At 34.5% G+C, this 20,045-nt stretch overlaps 1 protein-coding gene across 1 annotated transcript in view; it reads right to left on the bottom strand.

Annotated features, from left to right (window-relative positions):
* Positions 1-20,045, bottom strand: part of LOC127728000 (mucin-16-like) — a 295,239-nt gene that overhangs the window by 14,548 nt on the left and 260,646 nt on the right. The window contains exons 49-50 of the mRNA XM_052235153.1: positions 18,856-19,049; positions 10,532-10,607 (exon numbers count right to left, since the gene is read on the bottom strand). Coding sequence (XP_052091113.1) covers positions 10,532-10,607; positions 18,856-19,049 — 270 coding nt within the window. The remainder of the gene's footprint in view (positions 1-10,531; positions 10,608-18,855; positions 19,050-20,045) is intronic.

Below are 20,045 nucleotides of genomic sequence, written 5' to 3'. Positions count from 1 at the left end.
GATAATAACCAAAAACTGCAAAATTTTCTTAAAATTACCAATTCAGGGGCAGCAACCCAACAACAGGTTGTCAGATTTGTCTGAAATTTTCAGGGCACATAGATCTTCACCTGATAATCAGTTTTACCCTGTCAGATTTACTCTAAATGCTTTGGTTTCAGAGATAAAATCCAAAATCTACATTTTACCCCTATGTTCTATTTTTAGCCATGACGGATATCTTGGTTGGTTGGCGGGGTCATCAGACACATTTTTTAAACTAGCTACCCTAATGATGATTGTGGCCAAGCTTGGTTAAATTTGGCCCCGTGGTTTCAGAGGAGAAGATTTTTGTAAAAAGCTAACGACGACGGACGAGGGACGACGGACGCCCAAGTGATGAGAGAAGCTCACGTGGCCCTTCGGGCCAGGTGAGCTAAAAAGATGGCAACAGCACCTAGTTACAAGAACCCACCAGGTTTGACCAAAGATAAGAGTTATCAACAATGGAAAAATGAGGTAAAAATGTGGCAACTCGTGACTAATCTGGACAAGAAGAAGAGAGGTTTTGCTTTAGCTTTGTCGTTACAAGGAAAACCAAGGGAAGTAGCCCTAGAAGTAGATCCCAGTGATTTAAATGTTGATGAAGGAGTAGATAAGCTAATAACTGAGTTGGACAAGCTTTTTGAGAAGGATAAAATAGATCAGGCTTATGCTGCTTATACTGTATTTGATCAGTTCCACAGAGGAGAGGATGGAAGCATGTCTGATTATATCATTGAATTTGAGCAGAGATATAATAAATGTAAGACATATGATATGGGACTTCCAGACGCAATTCTAGCTTTTAAACTTCTGGACAATGCTGGATTAAGTCAAAGTTATCGTCAGCTGGCATTAACTGCATGTTCTGACCTTAAATTCAACACAATGAAATCTGCTTTGAATAGGATATTTGCATCAAAATCTCAAAATGTTCCTGGAGAATGAGACTCTGTTGTAACTGTTAAAGAAGAATCAGCTTTTGTCAGTGATGGCTATTATCAGAGAGGTCAAAGTTCAAGAAGAAATTTTCCTCGTAATCGAGCTGATAGATCTACCAACTTTAGTAGACTTAAGACTAAAATGAATCCAGTCTTTAATGGTAATGTCTCAAGATGTAATAAAATGCTTCGCTGGGCGCAGCTTGATACGACCGCAGAGGTCGAACCCTGAACAGTTGGGGCAAGTATGGACACAACATTCAAGCTTGATACAGCTCTGAATTTGGATTGTGATTAAATATTTGACACAGCATAGGTTTCTGACACAGAAAGAATGTGGTCTAAGAACTTCAATTTTTTTAATTTACCTATTATGGTCCAATGCCCAAAATCAAAATACATGGTTAGATTCAGCATATCAAAGAACCCCATATATTCAATTTTTGTTGAAATCAAACAAAGTTTAATTTTGGACCCCAACTTGGACAAACTTGAAAACTGGTCCCATAATCAAAAATCTAAACACATGTTTAGATTCAGCATATCAAAGTACCCCAAGAATTCAATTTTTGTTAAAATCAAACTAAGTTTAATTTTGGACCCTTTGGACCTTAATGTAGACTAATTTAAAAAACGGGACCCAAAATTAAAAATCTAAAAACACGGTTAGATTTGGCATATCAAAGAACCCCAATAATTCAATTTTTGATGAAATCAAACAAAGTTTAATTTTGGACCCTTTTGACCTCAATATGAACCAATTTGATAGTGGGCCCACAAAATAAAAAATCTAAATACATGGTAAGATTCAGCATATCAAAGAACCCCATATATTCAATTTTTTTTTAAATCAAACAAAGTTTAATTTTGGACCCCAATTTGGACCAACTTGAAAACTGGGCCAAAAATCTAAAATCTAAATACATGTTTAGATTCAGCATATCAAAGAACCCCATATATTCAATTTTTGTTGAAATCAAACAAAGTTTAATTTTGGACCCCAACTTGGACCAACTTGAAAACTGGGCCCATAATCAAAAATCTAAACACATGTTTAGATTCAGCATATCAAAGAACCCCAAGAATTCAATTTTTGTTAAAATCAAACTAAGTTTAATTTTGGACCCTTTGGACCTTAATGTAGACCAATTTAAAAACGGGCCCAAAATTAAAAATCTAAATACACGGTTAGATTTGGCATATCAAAGAACCCCAATAATTCAATTTTTGATGAAATCAAACAAAGTTTAATTTTGGACCCTTTTGACCTCAATATGAACCAATTTGATAGCGGGTCCACAAATAAAAAATCTAAATACATGGTTAGATTCAGCATATCAAAGAACCCCAAGAATTCAATTTTTGATGAAATCAAACAAAGTTTAATTTTGGACCCTTTTGACCTCAATGTGGACAAAGTTGATAATGGGGCCCAAAAATCAAAAATCTAAAATCATGGTTAGATTCAGCATATCAAAGAACCCCATATATTCAATTTTTGTTGAAATCAAACAAAGTTTAATTTTGGACCCCCATTTGGACCAACTTGAAAACTGGGCCCATAATCAAAAATCTAAACACATGTTTAGATTCAGCATATCAACGAACCCTAAAAATTCAATTTTTGTTAAAATCAAACTAAGTTTAATTTTGGACCCTTTTGACCTTAATGTAGACCAATTTGAAAACGGAACCAAAAATTAAGAATCTAAATACACGGTTAGATTCGGCATATCAAAGAACCCCAATAATTCAATTTTTGATGAAATCAAACAAAGTTAAATTTTGGACCCTTTGGACCTCAATGTGGACCAATTTAAAAACAGGGCCCAAAATCCAAAAACTTAATACTTGGTTAGATTCAGCATATTAAAGAACCCCAAGAATTCAAGAATAAAACCCCATTGAAATTGATCAAGAAATAAGCAATTTATACGAAGTATCTTCTTTTGCACAATACTGTGCAATTGAATATTTCTTGCTATTGTGCAATACTGTACAATTGACAATTTCTTGCTATTGCGCAATATTGTGCTATTGGATATTTCTTGCTATTGCGCAATACTGTGCAATTGAAGATTTCTTGCTATTGCGCAATACTGTGCAATTGAAGATTTCTTGCAATTGTGCAATACTGTGCAATTGAAAATTTCTTGCTATTGCACAATACTTATTATATAATAATTTACACATCCTGTTTGGTGTGTATCTCCTACCATATCATTATTATTTGCTTTTAAATATTAATCAGAAATAACCAACTTAAAATGGAAAATTTTAAAAGAAAAAAAAAAAGGAAAAAAAGAAAAAAAAGAAAAGAAAAAAAATCCCCCCCCCCCCCCCAAATTTTTTGAACCCCCTTATGATTCATCACCCCCAAACTCAATCCCAGCCTTCCCTTTGTGGTATGGTACCTTGCAGTACAATTTCAGAGAGATCCATACACTTGAACACAAGTTATTGTCTGGAAACTAGAAAAATGCTTATTTTTGGCCCCTTTTTGGCCCCCTATTCCTAAACGTTTCGGGCAATTACCCACAAACTCAATTCCAGCTTTCCCTTTGTGATATGGAACCTTGTAGTACAATTTCAGAAATATCCAAACACTTACACACAAGTTATTGTCATGAAACTAGAAAAATGCTTGTTTTTTGCCCCTTTTTTGGCCCCTAATTCCTAAAATTTTGAGGCAATTACCCCCAAAATCAATTACAGCCTTCCCTTTGTGATATGGAACCTTGTGGTACAATGTCAGAGAGATCCATACACTTACACACAAGTTATTGTCTGGAAGTTACAAAAATGCTTATTTTTGGCCCCTTTTTGGCCCCTAATTCCTTAACTGTTGGTACCATAACCCCCAAAATCAATCCCAACCTTCCTTTCGTGGTATTGAACCTTATGGTAAAATTTCATGGAGATCCATTCACTTAAACTAAAGTTAGAGTGCGAAAACCAATGTGTCTTCGGACGACGCCGGACGACGATGACGACGCCAACGTCATACCAATATACGACCAAAAAATTTTCAATTTTTGCGGTCGTATAAAAATATGTGATTCCAAATTTCATTGGGTCAAGGATTGTCCTCACAAGCAGCTTGATGTAAATTTAACAGAACATGAGAGTGATGAGTTAAATGAAACTGTAAATATAACATTATTAACCTCAGCACAGGAATTTAAGCCTCTAACAGTGTTTGTCGCAGAAGCCTACAATGCCGCAGTTATTGATACTGCATGTAAGACAGTATTTGGTTCTAAATGGTTGTATGAATTTGTAGAATCACTTGATCCAGGGCTTCATCCAATTACTTGTTTTGAAAGTCATGTACCATTAAAGTTTGGTGATGGACAAACAGTATACTCATATCAGAAAGTGAAAATCCCAGTACTAATTGGGTCAGTTAAGTGCTCAATTGAAACAAAAGTAGTGGATTGTGAAATACCGTTATTGTTAAGTAAAACCTCTCTAAAGCGAGCAAGCACTATCCTTGATCTCAGCAATGACAAGGTTACCATGTTTGGACAGTTAGTGGATGTGAACCTAACTTCAAGTGGTCATTACTGTATCAACATTAAAGACAAGCAATATACAAACAGAAACAAAAATGAGAGTGAGGAGGTTTTGTGCATTGATACAAAATTATCTTTTAAGAAGAAAAGGGAGATTCTATTGAAGTTGCACAAGCAGTTTGGACATGCATCATCAGATAAACTTTTATCCCTTTTGCAAAGTGCTGGTTCTGTTGATTCTGAAACAAAGACAATTCTTAAAGATATCTGCTCAAAGTGTTTAATTTGCCACAAGTTCAAACATCCAAAAGCCAAACCAGTGGTTGCCTTTTCACATGCAAATGATTTCAATCAAATTGTGGCAATGGACCTTCATGAAATTGACCATAACTTTTATTATCTACATATTATTGACTTATTCAGCAGATTGAGTGCAGCTGCTATCATCAGAAGAAAGGATTCTAAAGTTATTGTAGACAAGTTCATGCAGATATGGGTTGGTGTTTATGGTGCACCTGAAGTTGGTGTTTATACAGATAATGGAGGTGAATTTAATTCACAGAAATTTAGAGACATGGCAGAAAATTTGAATATGTTTTAAAAACAACAGCAGGATACAGTCCATGGTCCAATGGAGTAGTTGAAAGACTCAATGCAACTCTAACAGAAACCATCGATAAAATGAGAGAGAGCTCTAATCTTTCATGGGAGACTGCCGTCAGTTGGGCAGTTCATGCTAAGAAAAGTTTGTTGAACGTGTATGGCTACAGTCCATATCAAATAGTTTTTGGAAGGAACCCAAACATGCCATCATCTGTAGTTAACAAGCCTCCTGCATTAGAAGGTACAACCATTAGTAATGTTATGGGAAAACATCAAGTTGGCTTACACGAAGCTAGAAAAGCATTTATTGCGGCAGAATCCTCTGAGAAAATTAGAAGGGCACTACGTAACCAAATCCGGCCTTCAGGAGAAAAATTCAAAAATGATGACAAAGTTTTCTTCCTTCGAGACAATCAGTGGAAAGGACCTGGCTGGGTAATAGGTCAAGATCATGTAGTTGTTTTTGTAAGATATGGAGGTACATATGTGCGCGTACATGAAAGTAGAATAAAAAGAGACATTGATGTTGAAAGAAAACAAAAGATTACTCATAAGCATACAGCAAAGTCAACTCATGTGCATAAGTTGCAAGCTCAAACCTATAACAACAACAACAACACTGAACCAGATCATGACCTAGTATACTATGAGAGTGATGATGAAGAGCCTCTTCACAATGAAACTGACAATGATGAAAACCAAGAAAATGTTGAAGGATCTGCAGACGAGAGTGCTGCTGATAGTGCTGATCAAGATGATAGTCATGCTGGTAGCCAGAATGGTAGTTTGAATGGTGAAGATAGTCCTGAATCTGATGAGAGATACAGCCTTGATTTGGATCAGGCAGAGAATGATATACATGAGGAAAGTATGGAACATAATGCTGAGTCACGGGCAAATGATTGTATGAAATTAAAGAAGGATCAGATGGTTAATTTTAAAATTACTGGTGAAAATGACACAAGAGAAGCAATAATTTTAGGCTTTGGCAGGAAAGGCTACAACTGATAAGAAGAGCTGGTACAATATAGAATACAATCAGCCAGAAAATATTAGGGGTGAACAGATTTCAATTGATCTAAGAACAGTCAATGATTTAAAAGTTGTAAACCAGTCAGAAGACGAGAATGAAGATGTACTTTTAAGTGATATTGATTTTACCGAAGCTAAAGAGGCAGAACTGGATAACTGGAGAAAGCACAATGAGTATGAAGAAGTTGAAGACAATGGTCAAAACTGTATCTCCACAAGGTGGGTTTATACTATGAAAGAATTGGAAAACGAATTTCATAGAAAAGCTAGATTGGAAGCAAAAGGTTTTGAAGAAGACAGCCTAGATGAGATACCAAAGAATTCTCCAACATGTGAAAAGCAGTCTCTACGACTGATTATATCAATTATTGCTAATAAGAGATGGTCAATTAATTCAGTGGATATTAAAACTGCTTTCCTTCAAGGAGAGAAAATGCAAAGAGAAGTCTACTTGAGACCTCCTAAAGAAGCTAAAGCAAATGGTAAAGTCTGGCGACTAAACAAATGTGTATATGGTCTTGCTGATGCATCCTTAAAGTGGTACTAAAAAGTTAAAACAACATTGCTAGATTGTGGAGGAACAGTGTCAAAGATTGATTCAGCAGTATTTTATTGGTATAATGAAAAAAGTTTGACTGGTGTCCTAGCAGTTCATGTAGATGACTTTCTCTGGGCAGGATCCAGATCCTTTGAGGAAAGTGTTGTATCCAGAATTAGGGATATGTTCAAAGGTAGGGAAAGAATCCTGTGAGTCTTTCAAATATTTGGGTCTTGATCTCAGCCAAGAAAATGAAACTATTGTTCTCAGCCAGAAAGACTATGTCAGAATGTTGAAGACTGTTTTAATAGATAAAGACAGAGTTAAAACGTCTCCTCTTTCATCAACAGGGCAGACATTGCATTTGATGTTGCTGCCATTTCATCAAAAATTAAGACTAGCACTATTGAAGATCTAAAGAAAGTCAATAAGATAATAAGGAAGGTGCAAAATAGTCCTGTTTCACTGCAATTCCAGAATCTTGGACATAATGTGAAATTTATGTTGTTCAGTGATGCTTCATTTGGAAATCTTCCAGATGGTGGAAGTCAAGGTGGTTATGTTGTCTTTTTGATGGGCGATGATGGTAAAGTGAACCCCATCACTTGGCAGTCAAAGAAATTGAGAAGGGTTGTTCGTAGTACTTTGGCAAGTGAAGCCTTGGCCTTAGCTGATGGTGTGGATTGTGTAATATCTTTAGCAGATCTGTTTAAGGAATTAATGCATAAATAGCATGAATTGAAGCATACTCCAGTAACTTGTTTTGTCAGTGTTCCAGCTAGGTCGTTTTCACAGGGCGGTCCGCCCGCCCTTTCCCGAGTGCCGCCCTGTGCCCTTTGTACAGATTGCAGGGCGCTCTGCCTTTTTTGAAGATCGATTGGTATATATTTTGTGCGTATTGATATGATCAGCCAATTACGAAAATTTACCTGGCCACAAGTATATGACTTTGTTTACGACCCCAAGCTAATCAACGGTTACAACAGGTGTCATAATCTGTTGTTATAGGTAATCCGTTTATCGGATGGGTCATTTAATGATCATCAACATTAATTCATTGAAATAGAATTGGTCAGTCGGCATTTGATTGTTTTTGAACTTGAAGAAATGTTCATACAACTTGGGCACAATTAGCAATGTTTACCGTAGTTTCATGGAGAAAACGTAATTGACAGAAAGTCGAAAACCATAATCAACTCGTTAAAAACATTGCTCTTATTGTTTTCCGTGAAATAAATAGCAAATTAAGACGTATTTTTCATCGACTGCCTTCATTTTTTATACGAAAATAACAAAATCGGCAGCCATATTGTTGATCGTATTTACATCTTCTACGTACTGTTTATTATCCTCCAAAGAAGGAGCACACCCAAATAAAGAAAGATAACTCAATCTTATTTTTTCCTAGCATTGAGTAACCTACTAAGATATTATAAAATATGTCTTCATACTTCTGGCTTTAGAATTTATATGTTTAGGTGTTTTGAGTCATGGGAAAAGTTAAAGAGGGTCTTAGTAGCAAGGTTGGTAGGGTGCCTTGGTCATCTTTTTCTGTATTTTTTATTTTCAATCCAAATTTTCACTGTTCACTATATCCTAACATTGTGCATTTACAGCTGTTTTGTGCTGTATTGCCATTAAGCACAGAAAAGGTAGAAAGGTGAAACTTGTAAAGTGTGCCAGACCATAGAAACAGAATGAAGCAGGACATTTTTCAAAAAATACTACATATAAAGCTTAACTGTGCCAAGCAATGATTTAAAACTTGTGTGACAAGCTACTTGATAACAAAGACCTTTATCATGCAATATACTCTGATGGACCCGTTGGAGAGAAGAGATTGAGGGTTGAAATCAATGCAATAAAGCAATTGCTTCAAGGTGGAGAGCTTAAAGAAATTAAATGGATTCAGACTAATGAACAAATCGCCAATGTTCTTACAAAGCATGGTGCTTCTGGACAAGATACTTACGTTGTTTTGAAAAAGGACTTTTGAATTCAAGCCTTTTTTAATTGGTGTAACTGACAATAAAAAAAAACTAGAGGCTCTAAAGAGCCTGTGTCGCTCACCTTGGTCTATGTGCATATTAAACAAAGGACACAGATGGATTCATGACAAAATTGTGTTTTGGTGATGGTGATGTGTTTGTAGATCTTACTTTACTGAACATTCTTGCTGCTTACAATTATCTCTATCTATAATGAACTTGTCCCAGTAGTTACAGTGGAAAATATTTTGTAAAAATTTACAAAAATTTACAAAATTTATGAAAATTGTAAAAAATTGACTATAAAGGGCAATAACTCCTTAAGGGGTCAATTGACAATTTTGGTCATGTTTGACTTATTTGTAGATCTTACTTTGCTGTACATTATTGCTGTTTACAGTTTATCTCTATCTATAATAATATTCAAGATAATAACCAAAAGCTGCAAAATTTTCTTAAAATTACCAATTCAGGGGCAGCAATCCAACAACGGGTTGCCTGATTGGTCTGAAAATTTCAGGGCAGATAGATCTTGATCTAATGAACAATTTTATTTTTATCAGATTTGCTCTAAATGCTTTGGTTTCAGAGATATGAGCCAAAAACTGCATTTTACCCTATGTACTATTTTTTAGCCATGTCGGCCATCTTGGTTCGCGAGCGGGGTCATCGGACACATTTTTTAAACAAGATACCCTAATGATGATTGTGGACAAGTTTGGTTAAATTTGTCTTAGTAGTTTCAGAGGAGAAGATTTTTGTAAAAGTTTACGGATGACGGACGCCAAGTGATGAGAAAAGCTCACTTGGCCCTTTTGGCCAGGTGAGCTAAAAACAAATGAAAAAGGAGAAGAAAGATCAGATAAATACTACTTGATATTATGACATTTCAATTGCCTTTATTTTCGTTATTATTTTGGACATTAACATTTCTAATGAAAAGAGAAGAGGATTAGATTGTTAACTATTGTGTTTTCTATTATTTTGTTTATATTATTTTCAGGTACATGTTACTTGGTGGGTTTTGTTTATAGATTAGTAAAGACATTAGATTAGACAATAGATTTTATATTGAAGCCATAATTAGTCAACCAACAAGAGCGCTAACAAGACTGGACGGACGCCCGGTATTTCCATGTCCCCCGCAACGCGTTACGCGGGGGACAATTAATGGTTAAGATTTTAAAATATGTATAAAATCAAAATAAAACAAAATTCTGCGAAGTTTCATGAATGATATTGGCGCATTAACGTCATACAAATAAAATCTCTCAAGCTGAAGATTATTCCGTTACGTGTACGCTCTAAATTCAGATAATATCGCATTAAAATAGAGTTTTGAGGTAGGTGTTGTTTCATTTTCTTTTCTATTGCATCATTCGCACATTAAACATGGCGTCTCACTCCTTAGTTAAGACATGGCAACTGTGGATTTGTCAGTAAATAGTAGCCAACAAATAAATATGTTTGGGTAAAGAATTATTAGGATTGAACACATTTTTTCTAGTGGTATTTAAGAAATAATTCATGCAAGCCTTAGATTATTTCTTAAATATTTTGGGGAATTTTTGTTCTCCTTTTCATGTATTATTGCATTCTGGACTTAAAACACTAAACACATTTATTTAAACTTACAAAAAAAATATTGAGACAGAGATATGTCTCGCCTGTGTGTATTTGAATAGTAGAATGCAAATGTTGAAATTAAAATGGCAAAATTTTAACATGAAAAATATGCAAATCATTCAAAGTCAGTGACATGTTCCTTTTATTAAAACTGGAGCCAAATAATTTTTAACAGAACTTGAATATCACTTTACTTAATTGTAATCTTCAATGTTATGTATATAAATCTGAATATACCACTTTTTGACTATAATGATGAATACTTACACACACTGATATCTGGAAGTTTCATTGTCTTGTATACAATCCTGTATCACAGTACAGGTACTACATATCACAGCTTCTACAAAATATACAATATATGATTTAAATTTTTTGTGGTTGAAATGGGTGACCTATATTTGCTGCGAATTTGAATATGACAAGCAAGGTTTGTACTGTAAATTCAGAAATTAAAGGTCAAAGTTGAGATTAGTATGCTGCTTTTGCTATCTAAGTGCTACAGCAAAAAAGTTATGCACTAACTAGAGGCTCTAAAGAGCCTGTGTCGCTCACCTTGGTCTATGTGCATATTAAACAAAGGACACAGATGGATTCATGACAAAATTGTGTTTTAGTGATGGTGATGTGTTTGTAGATCTTACTTTACTGAACATTCTTGCTCCTTACTATTATCTCTATCTATAATGAACTTGGCCTGGTAGTTACAGTGGAAAATACTTTGTAAAAATTTACAAAAATTTACAAAATTTATGAAAATTGTAAAAATTGACTATAAAGGGCAATAACTCCTTAAGGGGTCAATTTACAATTTTGGTCATGTTTGCCGTATTTGTAGATCTAACTTTGCTGTACATTTTTGCTGTTAACAGTTTGTCTCTATCTATAATAATATTCAATATAATAACCAAAAGCTGCAAAATTTTCTTAAAATTACCAATTCAGGGGCAGCAACCCAACAAGGTGTTGCCTGATTGGTCTGAAAATTTCAGGGCAGATAGATCTTGATCTAATGAACAATTTTATTCTGTCAGATTTGCTCTAAATGCTTTGGTTTCAGAGATATGAGCCAAAAACTGCATTTTACCCTATGTACAATTTTTTAGCCATGTCGGCCATCTTGTTTCGCCAGCGGAGTCATCGGACACATTTTTTAAACAAGATACCCTTATGATGATTGTGGACAAGTTTGGTTAAATTTGTCTTAGTAGTTTCAGAGGAGAAGATTTTTGTAAAAGTTTACAAAAATTTACGAAAAATGGTTAAAAATTGACTATAAAGGGCAATAACTCCTTAAGGGGTCAACTGACCATTTTGGTCATGTTGACTTATTTGTAGATCTTACTTTGCTGAACATTATTGCTGTTTACAGTTTATCTCTATCTATAATAATATTCAAGATAATAACCAAAAGCTGCAAAATTTTCTTAAAATTACCAATTCAGGGGCAACAACCCAACAACGTGTTGCCTGATTGGTCTGAAAATTTCAGGGCAGATAGATCTTGACCTAATGAACAATTTTATCCTGTCAGATTTGCTCTAAATGCTTTGGTTTCAGAGATATGAGCCAAAAACTGCATTTTACCCTATGTACTATTTTTTAGCCATGTCGGCCATCTTGGTTCGCGGGCGGGGTCATCGGACATATTTTTTAAACTAGATACCCTTATGATGATTGTGGACAAGTTTGGTTAAATTTGTCTAAATAGTTTCAGAGAAGATTTTTGTAAAAAATTACAAAAATTTCAGAAAAATGGTTTAAAAAATGACTATAAAGGGCAATAACTCCTTAAGGGGTCAACTGACCATTTTAAACATGTTGACTTATTTGTAGATCTTACTTTGCTGAACATTATTGCTGTTTACAGTTTATCTCTATTTATAATAATATTCAAGATAACTAGAGGCTCTAAAGAGCCTGTGTCGCTCACCGTGGTCTATGTGCATATTAAACAAAGGACACAGATGGATTCATGACAAAATTGTGTTTTGGTGATGGTGATGTGTTTGTAGATCTTACTTTACTGAACATTCTTGCTCCTTACTATTATCTCTATTTATAATGAACTTGGCCTTAAATTTACAAAATTTATGAACTCCTTAAGGGATCAATTGACAATTTTGGTCATGTTGACTTATTTGTAAATCTAACTTTGCTGTACATTATTGCTGTTTACAGTTTATCTCTATCTATAATAATATTCAAGATAATAACCAAAAGCTGCAAAATTTTCTTAAAATTACCAATTCAGGGGCAGCAACCCAACAACGTGTTGCCTGATTGGTCTGAAAATTTCAGGGCAGATAGATCTTGACCTAATGAACAATTTTATTCTCATCAGATTTGCTCTAAATGCTTTGGTTTCAGAGATATGAGCCAAAAACTGCATTTTACCCTATGTACTATTTTTTAGCCATGTCAGCCATCTTGGTTCGCGGGCGGGGTCATCAGACACATTTTTTAAACTAGATACCCTAATGATGATTGTGGACAAGTTTGGTTAAATGTGTCTTATTAGTTTCAGAGGAGAAGATTTTTGTAAAAAATTACAAAAATTTACGAAAAAAGGTTAAAAATTGACTATAAAGGGCAATAACTCCTTAAGGGGTCAACTGACCATTTTGGTCAAGTTGACTTATTTGTAGATCTTACTTTGCTGAACATTATTGCTGTTTACAGTTTATCTCTATCTATAATAATATTCAAGATAATAACCAAAAACGGCAAAATTTCCTTAAAATTACCAATTCAGGGGCAGCAACCCAACAACGGGTTGCCTGATTGGTCTGAAAATTTCAGGGCAGATAGATCTTTACCTAATGAACAATTTTATTTTCATCAGATTTGCTCTAAATGCTTTGGTTTCAGAGATATGAGCCAAAAACTGCATTTCACCCTATGTACTATTTTTTAGCCATGTTGGCCATCTTGGTTCACGGGCGGGGTCATCGGACACATTTTTTAAACTAAATACCCTAATGATGATTGTGGACAAGTTTGGTTAAATTTGTCTAAGTAGTTTCAGAGGAGAAGATTTTTGTAAAAGATTACAAAAATTTACGAAAAATGGTTAAAAATTGACTATATAAGGCAATAACTCCTTAAGGGGTCAACTGACCATTTTGGTCAAGTTGACTTATTTGTAGATCTTACTTTGCTGAACATTATTGCTGTTTACAGTTTATCTCTATCTATAATAATATTCAAGATAATAACCAACTAGAGGCTCTTAAGAGCCTGTGTCGCTCACCTGTATTTACTGATGCTTTGGAAATCATATAAAATAAGGTTAAAATCATAATTAATAGTATTAGATATTAGATATTATAATGATATCTAAGATAATAACAAAAAACTGCAAAATTTTTGTAAAATTACTAACTCTGGGGTGGCAACCCAACAACGGGTTGTCGGATTTGTCTGAAAATTTCAGGGCAGATAAATCTAAATCTGATGAACATTTTTGCCACCTGTCAGATTTGCTCTTAATACTTTAGTTTCAGACCTATGTTCTATTTTTAACCAAGTCGGCCATGATGGTTGGAAGGCGGGGTCATCGGACAAATTTTTTAAACTAGATATCCTAATAATGATTATGGCCAAGTATGGTTAAATTTGTCTCAGTAGTTTCAGAGAAGAAGATTTTTGTAAAAGATTACAAAAATTTACAAAAAATTGTTAAAAATTGACTATTAAGGGCAATAACTCCTAAAGGGGTCGACTGACAATTTTGGTCATGACAACTTATTTGTAGATCTTACTTTGCTGAACATTATTGCTGTTTACAGTTTATCTCTATCTATAATAATATTCAAGATAATAACCAAAAACTGCAAAATTTCCTTAAAATTACCAATTTAGGGGCAGCAACCCAACAACAGGTTGTCAGATTTGTCTGAAAATTTCAGGGCAGATAGATCTTGACCTGATAATCAGTTTTACCCTATGTCAGATTTACTCTAAATGCTTTGAGATAAATCAGAGATATAAGCCAAAATCTACATTTTACCCCTATGTTCTATTTTTAGCCATGGCGGCCATCTTGGTTGGTTGGCGAGGTCATCGGACACATTTTTTAAACTAGATACCCGAATGATGATTGTGGCCAAGTTTGGTTAAATTTGGCACAGTGGTTTCAGAGGAGAAGATTTTTGTAAAAAGCTAGCGACGACGGACGACGGACGCCAAGTGATGAGAAAAGCTCACTTGGCCCTTTGGGCCAGGTGAGCTAAAAACGGCAAAATTTCCTTAAAATTACCAATTCAGGGACAGCAACCCAACAACGGGTTGTCCGATTCATCTGAAAATTTCAGGGCAGATAGATCTTGACCTGATAAACAATTTTACCCATGTCAGATTTGCTCTAAATGCTTTGGTTTCAGAGATATAAGCCAAAATCTACATTTTACCCCTATGTTCTATTTTTTGCCATGGCGGCCATCTTGGTTGGTTGGCCGGGTCACCCGACAGACACATTTTTTAAACTAGATACCCCAATGATGATTGTGGCCAAATTTGGTCAAATTTGGCCCAGTAGTTTCAGAGGAGAAGATTTTTGTAAAAGTTAACGACGACGACGGACGACGTACGCCATCTGAGGATGAGAAAAGCTCACTTGGCCCTGTGGGCAATGTTTAACTACTGTAAATTCAGAAATTATTGCGATGTTTTTATTATTGCGAAAAATGCGACAGGGTTATCATCGCAATAATTAAAACTCGCAGTTTGAAATTTTTTATATGAATCAAACAGGATTTTTCTGAATATCGCAAAAATTAAAATTGCATTTTAGTCTAAAATGACAAAATCGCAATAATAAATGCACGCATTAATTTCTGAATTTACAGTATTATAGAGGTCAAACGTCTTTGGTATATTCCACACCACAAACCCCATGATGTAACGGAATACAATTTTGGTTAATTTAATTTCAACTGTACAAACGTTATGAGCCAGTACGAATTTGACAAGTTTTTAAAGTAGTTAGGGCAGTCCAGGTCAGATTGACCAGACTTTGGTATATGACACACCCCTAGCCCGTAATGTATCTGCATACCAAGTTTGATCAACTTAATATCAATTATGCAAAAGTAATGCGCTGGAAATAAAACTGGACAGACGGATGGACAGACAGACAGACGGACATGGTGATTGTCATATACCCCTCTAAACTTTGTTTGCAAGGGGTATAATAAATTTCAATCTATTTCAAGTAACAATGAAATTGACATTTGATGTGATGACCTCAAAATCAATTAGGATCTTCCTCTCATTATATATGAAAATATATCCAAGTAAGGTTGCAATTGGATATAAAGTATTTGAACTAGCATTGGAAAACTTAAAAATGATGGACAGGTCAAAAACCATATTCCCAACCCCCTACAAAGTAGCCAGGGTTGTTGTAAATTGAAAACAGTTTTCTGCACTGATTTTGCTGATTACTATGCCAAACATGGTGATAACACAGTATCAAACACTGGGATCTACCTTTCTTAATTTTTATTGTAATTTTACAATAAAATGCTCCGCAGGGCGCAGCTTGATACGACCGCAGAGGTCGAACCCTGAACAGTTGGGGCAAGTATGGACACAACATTCAAGGTTGATACAGCTCTGAATTTGGATTGTGATTAAATATTTGACACAGCATAGGTTTCTGACACAGAATGAATGTGGTCTAAGAACTTAAAAATTTTAAATTGGACATTCACCTATTATGGTCCAATATCCAAAATCTAAATACATGGTTAGATTCAGCATATCAAAGAACCCCAAGAATTCAATTTTTGATGAAATCAAACAAAGTTTAATTTTGGACCCTTTTGATCTCAATGTGGACAAAAATGATAACAGGGCCCAAAAATCAAAAATCTAAATACATGGTTAGATTCAGCATATCAAAGTACCCCATATATTCAATTTTTGTTGAAATCAAACAAAGTTTAATTTTGGACCCCGATTTGGACCAACTTGAAAACTGGGCCCATAATCAAAAATCTAAATACATGTTTAGATTCAGCATATCAAAAAACCCTAAAAATTCAATTTTTGTTAAAATCAAACTAAGTTTAATTTTGGACCCTTTGGACCTTTATGTAGACCAATTTGAAAACGGAACCAAAAATTAAGAATCTAAATACACGGTTAGATTCGGCATATCAAAGAACCCCAATAATTCAATTTTTGATGAAATCAAACAAAGTTAAATTTTGGACCCTTTGGACTTCAATGTGGACCAATTTAAAAACTGGGCCCAAAATCCAAAAACTTAATACACGGTTAGATTCAGCATATTACAGAACCCCATATATTCAATTTTTGTTGAAATCAAACAAAGTTTAATTTTGGACCCCGATTTGGACCAACTTGAAAACTGGGCCCATAATCAAAAATCTAAATACATGGTTAGATTCAGCATATCAAAGAACCCCATATATTCAATTTTGTTGAAATCAAACAAAGTTTAATTTTGGACCCTGATTTGGACCAACTTGAAAACTGGGCCCATAATCAAAAATCTAAATACATGGTTAGATTCAGCATATCAAAGAACCCCATATATTCAATTTTTGATGAAATCAAACAAAGTTTAATTTTGGACCCTTTTGATCTCAATGTGGACAAAGTTGATAACGGGGCCCAACAATCAAAAATCTAAATACATGGTTAGATTCAGCATATCAAAGAACCCCATATATTCAATTTTTGTTGAAATCAAACAAAGTTTAATTTTGGACCCCGATTTGGACCAACTTGAAAACTGGGCCCATAATCAAAAATCTAAATACATGGTTAGATTCAGCATATCAAAGAACTCCATATATTCAATTTTTGTTGAAATCAAACAAAGTTTAATTTTGGACCCCGATTTGGACCAACTCGAAAACTGGGCCCATAATCAAAAATCTAAATACATGGTTAGATTCAGCATATCAAAGAACCCCATATATTCAATTTTTGTTGAAATCAAACTAAGTTTAATTTTGGACCCTTTGGACCTTTATGTAGACCAATTTGAAAACAGAACCAAAAATTAAGAATCTAAATACACGGTTAGATTCGGCATATCAAAGAACCCCAATAATTCAATTTTTGATGAAATCAAACAAAGTTAAATTTTGGACCCTTTGGACCTCAATGTGGACCAATTTAAAAACGGGGCCCAAAATCCAAAAACTTAATACACGGTTAGATTCAGCATATTAAAGAACCCCAAGAATTCAAGAATAAAACCCCATTGAAATTGATCAAGAAATAAGCAATTTATACGAAGTATCTTCTTTTGCACAATACTGTGCAATTGATTATTTCTTGCTATTGCGCAATACTGTACAATTGACAATTTCTTGCTATTGCGCAATATTGTGCTATTGGATATTTCTTGCTATTGCGCAATACTGTGCAACTGAAGATTTCTTGCTATTGCGCAATACTGTGCAATTGAAGATTTCTTGCTATTGTGCAATACTGTGCAATTGAAAATTTCTTGCTATTGCACAATACTTATTAGATAATAATTTACACATCCTGTTTGGTGTGTATCTCCTACCATATCATTATTATTTGCTTTTAAATATTAATCAGAAATAACCAACTTAAAATGGAAAATTTTAAAAGGAAAAAAAAAGGAAAAAAAGAAAAAAAAAGAAAAAAAAAAAATCCCCCCCCAAATTTTTTGAACCCCCTTATGATTCATCACCCCCAAACTCAATCCCAGCCTTCCCTTTGTGGTATGGTACCTTGCAGTACAATTTCAGAGAGATCCATACACTTGAACACAAGTTATTGTCTGGAAACTAGAAAAATGCTTATTTTTGGCCCCTTTTTGGCCCCCAATTCCTAAACGTTTCGGGCAATTACCCCCAAACTCAATTCCAGCTTTCCCTTTGTAATATGGAACCTTGTAGTACAATTTCAGAAATATCCAAACACTTACACACAAGTTATTGTCATGAAACTAGAAAAATGCTTGTTTTTTGCCCCTTTTTTGGCCCCTAATTCCTAAAACTTTGAGGCAATTACCCCCAAAATCAATTACAGCCTTCCCTTTGTGATATGGAACCTTGTGGTACAATGTCAGAGAGATCCATACACTTACACACAAGTTATTGTCTGGAAGTTACAAAAATGCTTATTGTTGGCCCCTTTTTGGCCCCTAATTCCTTAACTGTTGGTACCATAACCCCCAAAATCAATCCCAACCTTCCTTTCATGGTATTGAACCTTATGGTAAAATTTCATGGAGATCCATTCACTTAAACTAAAGTTAGAGTGCGAAAACCAATGTGTCTTCGGACGACGACGACGACGACGACGACGCCGACGACGCCAACGTCATACCAATATACGACCAAAAAATTTTCAATTTTGCGGTCGTATAAAAAGCTGATGAAAAATCAAGTTTTAAATTCAAATTGAACTTCCAACAAAAAATGATGAAAAAAAAAATTAATGAATACTTGATCGTATTAGGATTGACAATAAAATGAACAATCAATGATTTCCCAAGCTGACAAAATTCTTGTAACTGTTATGGTAAAAACATGTTGAAATTTTCAACAAACTGGTTTTCTATATGACCTTACCTAATGCTGTGGTTGTGTTGCCTAATGAGATACTTCCATATAAAGCAATGCATGTATCTACGATGTCTACACAGGATCTATCCTTGGTTTCTATCTTAACCAAGATGTTCAACACTTTATCATACTGTAAGGTCTTATTAGCAATGGTGTTAAATATTACAACAAGGCTAGTTGTCACTCCATCTGTGTGATGTCTGGAAATAAAAGTAAGAAACATTTTCATATATTCAAAAAATATATTGGTTAAGTTATTTCATATTAATTTGAGACCCATGTCAAATTTGACTTGAACCTGTGTTAAGCGTTTCAAGATAAAATAAAATGCTCCGCAGGGCGCAGCTTGATACGACCACAGAGGTTGAACCCTGAACAGTTGGGGCAAGTATGGACACAACATTCAAGCTTGATACAGCTTTGCATTTGGATTGTGATTAAATATTTGACACAGCATAGGTTTCTGACACAGAATGAATGTGGTCTAAGAACTTAAACATATAAATTGGACATTCAACTATTATGGTCCAATATCCAAAATCTGAATACATGGTTAGATTCAGCATATCAAAGAACCCCACGAATTCAATTTTTGATGAAATCAAACAAAGTTTAATTTTGGACCCCGATTTGGACCAACTTGAAAACTGGGCCCATAATCAAAAATCTAAATACATGTTTAGTTTCAGCATATCAAAGAACCCTAAGAATTCAATTTTTGTTAAAATCAAACTAAGTTTAATTTTGGACCCTTTGGACCTTAATGTAGACCAATTTGAAAACGGAACCAAAAATTAAGAATCTAAATACACGGTTAGATTCGGCATATCAAAGAACCCCAATAATTCAATTTTTGATGAAATCAAACAAAGTTTAATTTTGGACCCTTTGGACCTCAATGTGGACCAATTTAAAAACTTGGCCCAAAATCCAAAAACTAAATACACGGTTAGATTCAGCATATTAAAGAACCCCAAGAATTCAAGAATAAAACCCCATTGAAATTGGTCAAGAAATAAGTAATTTATACGAAGTATCTTCATTTGCACAATACTGTGCAATTAAATATTTCTTGCTATTGCGCAATACTATACAATTGACAATTTCTTGCTATTGCGCAATATTGTGCTATTGGATATTTCTTGCTATTGCGCAATACTGTGCAATTGAAGATTTCTTGCTATTGCGCAATACTG

The sequence above is a fragment of the Mytilus californianus genome, unplaced genomic scaffold (genome assembly GCF_021869535.1).
Source record: "Mytilus californianus isolate M0D057914Y unplaced genomic scaffold, xbMytCali1.0.p SCAF_2, whole genome shotgun sequence".
NCBI classification, from domain to species: Eukaryota; Metazoa; Mollusca; class Bivalvia; order Mytilida; family Mytilidae; genus Mytilus; species Mytilus californianus.
This window is presented reverse-complemented; position numbering and strand designations above follow the sequence as displayed.